We start from the raw sequence: 12,406 nt of genomic DNA on the forward strand, positions 1-12,406 counted from the left end.
AGTATGTGCAGCACAGTTCTGCTCCAACCACTCCAAGGCTGTTCTGAAACCAGAGCCAAAGCCACCACCACCCTAGCCCTACCATAAGTCCATGTGGCACAGCCCCAAATCCAGAGCTAGAGCTGCTGCTACCATGGCCCTGGAGCTGGAACTGCCACCACCAGCACCATGCGGGGCTGTGCAGCATGATCCTGCAGCCACCATCACAGGGCTACTGCATGCCAGGAGGCTCTGCTGCACAGCCATGAAGTCCCATAGTGGCTGCCTTGCATAGCACAGCCCTGGAGTAGCACGCATCCACTGTAAGACTGTGCTTCTCACAACAGCTACTCCACTGCTTGTGGGACACAAGCTGGAACAGGCACCCCATGCAGCGCGTGGAGCCATTTAGCATGCTCCACATGCTGCCCATTACGCCTGTGCAAACCGGCTAGTATTCGCTTCAGATTCAGATTTGGCTGATTTGGGGGACAGTGATTTGATTTGGTGATTCAAATCACAGTCCCAAATTGATTTGGCTGAATCTGATTCAGAGATTTGGCTGCTGCTGAGGCCCCTCCCTCACTCTCACCCCCAGCAATGGCTGCCCCACTAGCCCCAGCTCCCAGCACTTTGAAGAAAAAGCCCCAACTCACTGGGTGCTGCCAGGTGGGAGGCACTCCACGAACCCCCCCAGCCCTCCCCCACTTTTATAGATTCATAGATGTTAGGGTCGGAAGGGACCTCAATAGATCATCGAGTCCGACCCCCTGCATAGGCAGGAAAGAGCGCTGGGCCTAGATGACCCCAGCTAGATGCTCATCTAACCTCCTCTTGAAGACTCCCAGGGTAGGGGAGAGCACCACCTCTCTTGGGAGCCCATTCCAGACTTTGGCCACTCTAACTGTGAAGAAGTTCTTCCTAATGTCCAGTCTAAATCTGCTCTCTGCTAGCTTGTGGCCATTATTTCTTGTAACCCCTGGGGGCGCCTTGGTGAGTAAAGCCTCACCAATTCCCTTCTGTGCCCCCATGATGAACTTATAGGCAGCCACAAGGTCAGGTTATCCACATCCCTCTTGAAGTGTGGTGCCCAGAATTGCACACAGTACTCCAACTGCTGTCTGACTAGCGCCCGATAGAGGGAAAGTATCACCTCTTTGGATCTATTCGTCATGCACCTGCTGATACACGATAAAGTGCCATTAGCTTTTCTGATGGCTTCGTCACACTGCCAACTCATGTTCATCTTGGAGTCCACTAGCACTCCAAGATCCCTTTCCGCTTCCGTGCCACCCAGCAGGTCATTTCCTAGGCAGTAGGTATGCTGGACATTTTTCCTCCCTAGGTGCAGCACTTCGCATTTCTCCTTGTTGAGAAATGAAATCCACTGTCCCAGCCCCTCCCCCACATGACTTCCCCGCCTGCCCCAGCTCCAGCCCTTTAAGAAAAAATCCCCCCCAAACTCCTGGATTCACCAGTTCCTGCCCAGTGCGGGGCAATCCCCACTGCCCCGCACCATGTAGGGGGCTCTGCACAAGCTCCCCAAAGCCCCGAGGCTGCTGCAGGAGCTGGTGAGTCCCGGGGCTTTTCTCATTTTTTTTGTTTTCTTAAAGGGCCAGAGCTGGGGCAGGCAGGACAGGTGTAGGGGGGCTGAAGGAGCAAGGGGGGGTCAGGGGCTTGTGCAGAGACCCCCACACAGCATGGGGCAGTGAGGGGCAGCGGGGATCGCCCCCCCCCACCCAGCAGCACCTAGTGAGTGGGGACTTTTTTTTAAAGCACCAGGAGCTGGGGTGGGCAGGGGCTGGGGGAGCCAGCAGGGAATGGGGCCTGGCAGGGGTCCCCCCATGGTCCCCTCCCCCCTCCACCAGCCCTCCTTCCCTGCCCCCTACTTACCAGTTCCGAGTCTGGCTCCAGCTCCCTGATGCAGCAGGCAGGGACTTCCCGATTCATTGAAGCTCTCTGAATCTTTTCTGAAGATTCAGAGAGCTTCAAATTGATTTGGACCTTTTTATTGGTCCCTTGATTCGATTCAGATTTGGAGATTTGGCCACCAAATCATGCCAAATCTCCTCCAAATCGAATCAGCATCCAAAGCTTCGCACAGCTTTGTGACTGCCCATGGGTCACTCCAGTCCACTAGTCATATGTTTGACACCCCAGAAATAAAGCTTCATGGTTTGGGTCCAATTTCCCTAAGTGGAGATACAGCCGAATTTGTTTGTGTTCTGAATCATCATCTCACAGAATGATCCACAGCTCTTGTTACATTTCCCTGTGAAGTTCAGGGATATTCAGATCTGGAGTTCTAATAAAGGCCCATCTCACAGTGTTACCGCAGGAGGTTTTACAAAAAAGTAGTCCACCTTGATGACTAAGTTATAAAAAAGTTTCTCTTTGTAACAGATAAGAACTATTATAGTTTGATATTCCATTTTGACCTGCTATGCTACATCTTGCTGTTATATTGAAGACTGAAACAAAAAATACTTTTTGTGCCATTACCTGTATGAATCCCTATTGCTGATGGTGTCATGGCCAGAATCTTCCTGCTCATCACCAGCTACATTAAAACAGACCTTTTTCCCATTCTTTTCTCCCTTGTCATTGTCACTGTCTGCTTGTATTAAAGCCTCAGGTGTTTTACGTTCTGATTTGGGAGAATATGTTATCGAAGAGAGGAGACTGCAATGTGAAAAACAACATTAAAGAATTAGCTGTGTACCAAATAACTATTAGCATTAAACTTCCTCCAGCAATGTTATGCTAAATGTCTTTGTTCGTCCTTTCCATTATTTTGTGACAAATAAAAAGAAGGCTCAACATGTTAAACTTATTTTCATATCCACTTGAAAAGAATGGCAACTTAAAGTGAAAAAATAACATACTTCATAACAAAAAAAATTAATGAGCCAAATTCATGCTTCAAATCAATGTAACACATTAGCATTTCAAAACACTAAATACAGTGATAAAGCAGTGATTCTCTCAGAAGTAAAAGGTTTCCATAGTATATTCTTGAACTTTTGGGCCCAAATTCTTAATTAGGATGACTAGTTTTTAAAATGATTTTTTATATTTTCTGCAAACACCTAGCAAAATAATTTTAGAAAATACTCCTCTGTATTATAAAAAGAGGTGTCACTACCAAAAGCCAACTTAACTTTTTCCAAGTCCTGTAACCGCCAGTTTTCTATGGCTAGTGAGGATCCAAAGCAGTAAATGTGATGGTGATGGCAAGGCCAGAGAAAGTTTAACCTGGCTATTGGCAGTGAGGCATGACACTTCTCCCCCAGCTCTGCGCCACAAAGCACTCTGCTTCCTGCCTCCATTCCACTGCCTTTCTTTATTGAGCACCTGGGGCTCACATGCCACTCAGCAGCTGCCTGTGCTGCTTCTGGCACACATGCAATGGGTTGGCCACCCCTGTTTTAGTACAAATGGAGAGCCTGAACCAGAACTGCATGAGATGAAACAGACATCTTTCAGAGTTTTGGATGAAAAAACAGGACCACCTCCCCCAGAATAATCTGTTTGTTGGAGCACTGACCTGGGATTTGAAAGAGCAAGTATGGGTCTGAATGAGGCAAAGAAAGGTCCTCCTAGATCTTCCAGATAAATATCACTAGCTTTATAGCTATTCAGAAGTGGGTCTGGTTTTGACTAGGGATTCCATCCTGGGCCTCCAAAATCTTTCCCAGTGAAAGTTTAATCAAAACTCAAATAAAATAGTAATATTTTGGCAAAAATTCCTAACCAACTCTAATTTGACCAACATTTTTAGCCAACAGAGGAGTGGTCACATGATGGGTCACTCTTAATAATCCCTTTGGAAATATAGTTACCTTAGGATGTGAAAAAGCATGTCTTTTAATAGGGGGTGAACTGCAACCTTAACCAAACTAATGGATCATCCCACATATTTCATAGAAAGCAGGTATTCTGAACCAATAGGGATCTGAAACTTACATAAGTACAAACATCTTTGCACACAGCAAAGTCTTAGTCTGTCTCTTTGTCCCATAAGCAAGACCAAGAGCAAGAAAAAAACAAAGAATAGCATTTAAAATGTATTTAAGTGATTTATCACTTAGTCAATCACCAAGATATGGACAGACTACTATTATTTATTCTTAGGTAAACCACTATCACTACCAAGACCTTAGTATATACTCTGAATAGTACAGAATTTGAAAGGGAAAAATGAAAATTTTTCCTGGTATAAATAGCACCAGGAAAAAGCTGAACATATTTCTTATGCACCACGTCTTGAAATATGGAACTATGACTTTTTCAAGTCAGGAACAAGAAACCAGTCTTGCATACCTAAAACCAGAATTGCCTCTTTCTTGAAATTTAAATGGAACTTCTTCTCTTGTTTCAAAAGATAAAAGTGATTGCCCCTTGTGAAACAGTGACTCCTCCCCCAGTATGCAGCCCTTCATAATTGCATGTGGTGTTTTGAGTTTTCACCTTTGTCTATAATTCCCTGTCAGCTTCAGGTTCCTCTTTCCCACATAATATTCCAACATGGACTTTTCTGAAGCTGTGCACTATGCAAGCTAGAATAGCACACTTCTGTACCAATTTTGGAGGGGAACTCTGCTATGTTACACCTTCACAGTCTGCTCCTTCTCATTTGGCTTTTTGCAAGCGCCTACTAAATCCATAGAAGTTTCTGGGGTAAAGCTTCCTCAGATTTAAAATCTAGCTGGACATACACTTCATTCTCATCAGACAAAGTTAGGGGACTGGGTTGGTGCAGACACTAAGGCACACAGTTGACAGCCCGTAGACTGCGAGTTTGAGGCCATAGCTAACGTGCTCATAGTGTGGCCTGTCAGATTCCAATGAAACTGGAAATTCTGCTAAATACTTTGTCAGAAGGACATGAACAAGGAAAGGATCAGACAAAGCTGTAGTCTCCTCCATCACATCTTGCCCTTTACACAAAAGGTGCATGAATGACCCTAACAGACACTGTTGTACAATACCAAATACCGTGGAAAAATATGATGATTATTAATTATATGTAATTCAGCAAATATTATTTACTTTGATGCATGCTTTTAGGCCATGACAGCAAATATAGGATCTTTTTGCTGTCTTTGTAAAGTTCATGAATTAGTATGTTTAAGTGTTATGGTTATTATTAAATGCATCATTTTAAAATCAGAAATAAAAACATTTTCATTAAAGCACAGTGATTCAATTATTTTATGTGCTTTCTTTCTCACCATTCTCACTCTCCTCTTGAGAACTAATTAATAGTCATAACAATGTTGAATGCAGTACATGGTCTACTATATTAACAGCTCACATCCCAACACTCCTGTCCTCCATCTTCCCTGTTCTTCCCTGTTCGTAGCTTTTAAGTAGGTCTCTTGAGAATTCTGTTTCCTATATAGAACTGCTTTAACTCTAAAACAAACTCTAGTAGTCCACTGAAAGTCCATAAGGGATAAGTGATTCTTGTAAGCAGCGAAAAGTTAAAAAAAAAAAAAAAGCCTTACCAAATAAATCTGTGCACCTTAAACAGGTTTTCTTATTAATACAATTTAAAGAGACTTTAATAAACACAAACCTAACCAGACTCCCTTGTGCCTTGTTTATATTTGCAAATGTACAACTAATAGAATATTTATATTGTTACAGAAATCAGTCCTGCTTGCATAAAAGAAAGACTGAGAAGTTCCTGAGGTTTTACATCACAAACTGTAGGGAGTAGGAGGAAAATCAATTCCAGCCTGTTAACTGTATATTCTAGAAATAAAAACTGAGTCTCTGAATTTAACATATTGATCATCTTATCATGTTAAAGAACAGTGCCAATTTTAGGACTTTGTAGTACTGGGGTTTTTTTGGTTCAGTCAGCACTCAATGAAACGATTATATTTCCAATGAGTTAATCTGTAGAATGACTAATTAGCAAAATTACTTTAAATGAAAACATACAAATGGGAGATTGTTTGCCTCTTACATTAATTTTGAACACTCCAGGCTACATTTAACCACTTCAAACCTATCACAGTATATTGGATATATGTTTAAAAAAAATCCATAGACAAGCAGTTGAGATCCATTACATTTCCAACACAAGGATGGATAATTTTTCTTTCTGACCACTGATATAGAGCCAGTGCTTGGAAAAGTCTACCAGTCCTGATGTCAGTTAGACAGGACAGAAGTATTTACCATCTTGGGAGATCATGATTTCTTTTTTTTTTCCAGTCTAAGTGAATTTAATTTTTTGTAATGAAAAATAGTTTCTACTGTTGAACTGTTCACAGAGTTTCAGTTTTAAAGCCCCTCAACTGTAGCACTGGCTGAGAAACACGAATTCATATTTCAGTAAAAACCTAGAGGTTTCAAAATTTGTTTTTTATCCCCATCAGAACACAAATGAGACTTAGAAAACTTTTTATAAATTTCCAGAGGGAGAGAATAAACAGCACGCATCATCCTACAATTACCAATAATCCGGTGGTTAGGACAGTGAAATACGATGTGGAAGATCAAGTTTATGTTCCTGGTCTGAATCAAGCAGAGCAGTGAGATAACGCTGGAGCTCCATATCACAGGTGAGTATTGTAACCAGTATGGTACAAGTCTCTCACAAAATTCCTTTCTGGACTTGAAAAGCACTCCCATAGATACAAAAGCTTCCACAAAAAGTGTCAGTTTTGATTAACTGACTTTTTCTCATGAAAAAATAGGCTTTGTCTAAAAAATCCTGACTAGCTTTATTCACTAGTTCCACAAAAATTAGAGTTTATTTTTTTTACTTCTAGTCTTTGCAGTACTCAGTTTTGAATTATCAATATAGAAAAGATAGGCACATATACAGATGGTAAGATTTACTTACTCGTCTATCTGACAGACACATGTTTCCACCTCTCTCAATGCAGTCTGCAATTTGCACAGCAATTTCTGATAGACATCTTGTGTTTCTAAGTCCTCTTCTTTTAATAGGTATCTCAGACCATGGCCATCTTGTTGACCTAGGGAGTGTCCTGATGGGGCTGCCATGGTGGTAATAGTATGCTGAATGTAAACCATGGGATTCAGTTTACCTGCATATGAACCGGATAAGGTCAAGTTAACATCTTTCCTTGAATGCCAGTTTTGATCCTTGTAAAATTACTACATAAATCAAAACTAATACAAATGAAAATATATCCTGAATTTTTTGTCATATTATTATCTTATAAATTCAAACTTGAGAAGCTAAAGCAGTGGGAAAACTGGTTAATCACTTCTTGACTACGAAAAAGTTCATGGCAGCTCTCCGCCATACAAAATGACATGTTATGCAACAGCTATAAAGAACTAGCAGAAAATTGCATGTTGATATTTTCATAAACTTCTAGATAAACTTAAAAATGCAGTAAGCTCTTGTAAAAGTCTTGTTATGTTTAACATGAGGGGCAGTGTCCAAAACTGGTTAAAGCTTAAATCTCTATGTCAGATTAATTGCAAAAATATGTCTTTAAAATTTACTTAAGAAAGCTAGCCTACCTTGTTCAGTAGTTTTATTTTCTTTCTCATGTGAAGTATGCTTTCTGCTGTCTAGCTGAACCCCAAAGGCACTACCAAGAGAAGTTGAGGTTTTAGGATAGGAAACTTCCATCACATTGATATGGCAGTTGGTTGGGCAGAAATCACTGCTGTGAAGTGGTGAGATCTTTGATTTGGCTTGTTTAAACGTAGGCCAAGCTCTGTTTTTTAACACTCTTGAGAACTGGAAGAGAAAAAGAAAAGGAAATTACAATTAATAGTCTTTGCCAGCATTCAACTAGAAAAAAACTTTAGGTATTCAGTTGGAAACCAAAATGAATTAATATTTTTAGGCCTTCTGCATAGCCTCTCTTTTGGAAGATGTTGCCACAAAGATACAGGAAAAACAAACTACTTTCTGTATTTTAAACACTACAATAAAAATACATTTATCTGAAAAATACATCTTTAGAAAATGGGTTTGAAACAGTGCAGGAACATTTACTGACCAATACAGAACAGCTATAACATAGCTCTGAATCTAGGAAGTCTCATTTTATGATGATTCCCAAAAGCTTTATTTATTCCCCACAGTGGGAAATGTTACTTCACAGAACTAAATCATGAGCAATGCTGATAATGAAACTCTTTTTGAAAAGTTTAGATTAGGTAGCACAGTGATATTAAACCAAGTGATTTAGGATTTAGATAAAAACCTGTGTTCTTTCCAATCACAGTCTAAATTTAAGGGAAATTTCACCAGGACTATCCAAAATCACATGCCAGTACCTATTATTTTAATCAAATGTCCTCTTTAGTCAATACATATTTAATATTTCTGTTGTTAAGTTTATGCTTTTGCATCAGAATATTTATTTTAAATTATCTTTCAAAGCAGTGGGCAGGAGTGGGGGAGTAGCGGGGAGGGGGGGCAAGAGGTGGGGACCAAAGGGTGTGGGGGAAGCGGGGGTGGAGTGGAGTTGGACCCAAAGTGATGGGGGAATAGGGGGAAGCGGGTCAGACCTGAAGCACAGGGAGTGGGGTGGGGATAGAGCAGGCCACACAAGAAGCAGTGGAGATGGGGGGGCTCTGTTCCTGCTGGTCCCCCACCTCCCCATCATTCTTGACAGGCTATTTGCTAGTACTTAAACATTTGCATCTAGTACAAGATCCTGGAGACTACATGGGCCATGTACAGACATTCAAGAAACCGAGACAGGAATCAATTTAAGTGACATAGTTTTTTCTAGGTCACCTACTTTAGGTTGGTAGTGAACAATATACACATTTCCCCTTGTGGGAAAGTCAGAGGACTGCACAGGTAGACTATACTGGCCAAGGCCCATATGTAGGGGGCACTCCTGCAAGGCTTCCAGCATGCCCTGAGGGCTCCCCAAGCTACTGGAGACTGCCAAGCACAGCTGAGTGTCCAAGCCATCCCCAACTGACTGCTGGTGTGGGCAACCAAACCTCCAGCCCCCTACCACCTCACTGTGAACCCTCCTCCATGCCCTACCAAGAGACTTTGAGAAGAACCTCAGGGTGAGTGTTCTCCCTTGTTAATTACACATGCCTCCATGTCCCAGCCTGCCCATACCTTTCCATTGCACCACACCACCCCTGCCCAAGCATGCAGACCCAGGAACTATGATATGTCCTGCTTGTCACCCTGCATGATTCTTGCCAGAGGCTGTGGAACATTACATGCATCCATCTGGACATGATGCATCAACTGGTTACCATGGGGTATGGCTTCCTGCCCTCAAACCAGCAGCTGGCTGTCCTGTGTGGGGCCAGATACTAGACCCTGCACCCACCAAATGTCCTGGATTGGGCCAATGACTTCCAGCGCTTTAGTCTAAAACTCAGCACGTTTCTGTGCTGAGCCCAGCACATGCCCAGAAGAGGCAGCACCTTAGTTGTACCCAGCTCTGCAGCATTTGTATAAATCAAATGCTTCAGTGGGGCTTTTTTGGCCACTTTTATCTAATGGCTGATTGAACCAACTTTAGCTAAATGTGTCAAAAAACCCTGCTGAAGCACCCAATCTGTACAGACACTCCAAAGCAAAGTTGACATCTTCCAGTAAAGCATGGGGGACAGGAAATGTCCAGGAAGCTAGGGTTATGGGTAGCCAGGATGTGCTCCTAGAATCTAATAAAGTTCAATAAGGAAAAAAAAGTCATGCACTTAGAACAGAACAATCCCATGCACCACTATAGGCTGAGGACCAACTAGCTAAGCAGCAGGTCTGCAGAAAAGGACCTGGGGGTTACAGTGGCCAATAAGCTGAATATAAGCCAACCATGTGCCCTTGTAGAAAGACATCTAATGGCATACTGGGCTACATTAATAGGAGCATTTCCAGCAGATTGAGGGAAATGATTCTTTCCCTGTATTTGGCATGGGAAAGGCCATGTCTGGAGTATTAGGTCCAGTTCTGAGCCCCCCACTAGAGAAAGGATGTAGAAAAAATGGGTAGGGTCCAGTAGCGGATAATGAAAATGGTTAGGGGGCTGGGGCACATGACTTCTGAAGAGAAGCTGAGGGAGCTGGGCTGCTTTAGTCTGAAGAAGAGAAGACTGGATAGGGATTTAACACCAACCTTCAATTACCTGAATGGTAGTTCCAAAGAGGATGGAGCTAAAACGTTCTCAGTGGTGGCAGATGACAGAACAAGGAGCAATGGTCTCAAGGGGAGCAGCAAGGGAAGTTTATGTTTGATATGAGGAAGAACTTTCTCACTAGGAGGGTAGTAACAGGTTACCCAGAGAGGCTGTGGACTCTCTGTCCTTGGAGGTTTTTAAGACCCTGATATACAAAGCCTTGGCTGGGAAGATCTAGTTGTGGATGGGCTTGCTTGGGGCAGGGGGGTGGACTAAACGACCTCTTGAGATCCTTTCCAACCCAAATTTTTTATGATTCTATATTCTAGAGTCCCCAAGGACCAGGAAGTCATCAATGCCTGAACCAGCACTCAATGGTTTGGAGGTAGTGCCAGAGCATCCTAGCATCTTTGTTATCCTCGGTAGCCTAGTGCTTGTCAGCCATTCAGAGTGCCTGGCTCTCGCCTCTGAGATGTGGTATGTGGGTGCCTGAGCATGGGGGTCCCTGGCTGTGTGCACGTGTGCAAGGACTGGGGTCCAAGGGGCTGTACAGGGGCATGAGGGTCCCAAGCTGGATGTATAGGTGCCAGGGTCAGGGTCTGTGGGGGTATGCCCAAGCTCAGAGATTCTCCTGGGTTCAGTGTTGGAGTCTGCATGAATGTTGTGGGGTACTTCATGACAGGGTCTTGGGGGTGTGGGGCCATGGCCCAGGTACTGGGGTGCCCAGGTCCTGGGGCTCATGCAGGGGACAGAGATGCCTCCCATCCCCCTGCAGCTGACAGATGGCTGGAGGCAGGAGGTGTGGCTGGAGAGAGAGGCTGTGCCTCCTTGGCACTGGAACAGCCTGAGGGGCAGGGCCTACTGGGAGCTCAGCTGGAGCAACAGAGCACAGGCCTCGTGCTAGTATGCCTCGCTTCAAAGGAGGGCCAAAAAGTAGACTGGGATGCCAGAGAAAAGTGATCCAAATTGAAATCAATATGGGAACAGTACAGATGTTTGATACATCACCCTAATCTAAATCAATCTGAATTGAGTATACTTCACACCAGGTCTATCTTAGATTGTTTGTGCCATTTTTACACAGTCTATACGTGCCAGACTTCTGTACAGTTATGGGTTTAGATCGATCTATGTTCACTTAGGCCAACAAGTCCAATTATAGAATTGTTTTAAGGCTGAAGAAGCTATGAAGAATCAAAAAGGGAACTAAGGATATTTAATGATGAAATGTTCCTCCAATATTCACACTTGAATCTCCTACACATCTTGCTCCACACTCCACAATACATTTTGGGAGACTTCTGTTACTATGGTTACATTTACCTTATCAAAACAAGGGCACATCTACTCCTGGAATGTAAACATATTACTAACAGCCATTAAGGAACAGAAATTTTCTGAAGTTATATGCTTGTACCATATTCATTGATTCTGGTCGGAGTAACTTTGAGATTTTTTAAATCAAGGACTTACAACTGCACCACCAGCTTCTAGGCAATGTAGTCATTTTCCTAATGTGGCTGTGCCACTTTCCCTCCAACTTAACCTAATAAACTTTTCTTCTTGTCTCCGACTCTTGTTAATAAAGATTGCACTTCACACTCAATCTTTGGCAAGAGGAAAGGTATGTAAGATACCTAGTGAGTACCTATACTCCAAAGCATATTTCTGATTGCATAACTAAAATTAGCCATCCACCCATCCTGAAAAGTCTTAGGTTTAGGTTAGACAAATATCTAAAGATTTGCAGGGGATCAATTATAACAAGTGATATGGGCTTTACCCCAGAGGGTCGCAACCCATAAAATCAGGTACAAACAAGGTCAGGTAAGCAAGGGTCTCAACTGGAATCAGGGGGGTTTGGAGCAGGCAGGTCAGGAGGTTGAAGTGTATAAGGGACACAGGAAATAGATGGTCACCCTGGGTAAAAGCATGAGCTAGGGAAAGTCAGGAATCCGGAGTCAGGATACCCTGACTAGTTACTATACAAAAGCAGGACGAAGGCAATTGCCAGGTTAAGCCATAAGCCAAAACCTTGCAAGGCAGTCTGAAACAAAGCGGTCAAGGAGTTAGTAAGGCAATCTGGAAACAGAGGGACCTGGGCTTGATGCTGGAACAAGGACTGTCTATACACATGCTGGTTTTGCATTCTAATTAAAACACATGGGAGCAGACAAGATTATTTGACTCTGCTCCACGTTCTAATTAGAACACTCCAGTATTGCCTCACCATCATGTGTATTAAGCCCCTGCCATTTTAAAATGGCTGTGCGGGTTTTAAAATAGCTAAACCCTATCAAATGAGGTGTAGATAAAGCATCCTATGG

At 43.0% G+C, this 12,406-nt stretch overlaps 1 protein-coding gene across 1 annotated transcript in view; it reads right to left on the reverse strand.

Annotated features, from left to right (window-relative positions):
- PREX2 (phosphatidylinositol-3,4,5-trisphosphate dependent Rac exchange factor 2) overlaps positions 1–12,406 on the reverse strand; it is a 327,787-nt gene that overhangs the window by 119,858 nt on the left and 195,523 nt on the right. Inside the window, exons 24-26 of the mRNA XM_025210219.1 lie at positions 7,495–7,717; positions 6,842–7,049; positions 2,482–2,661 (exon numbers count right to left, since the gene is read on the reverse strand). Of these exons, the coding sequence (XP_025066004.1) occupies positions 2,482–2,661; positions 6,842–7,049; positions 7,495–7,717 (611 nt within the window). The remainder of the gene's footprint in view (positions 1–2,481; positions 2,662–6,841; positions 7,050–7,494; positions 7,718–12,406) is intronic.

The sequence above is a fragment of the Alligator sinensis genome, unplaced genomic scaffold (genome assembly GCF_000455745.1).
Source record: "Alligator sinensis unplaced genomic scaffold, ASM45574v1 scaffold1102_1, whole genome shotgun sequence".
NCBI classification, from domain to species: Eukaryota; Metazoa; Chordata; order Crocodylia; family Alligatoridae; genus Alligator; species Alligator sinensis.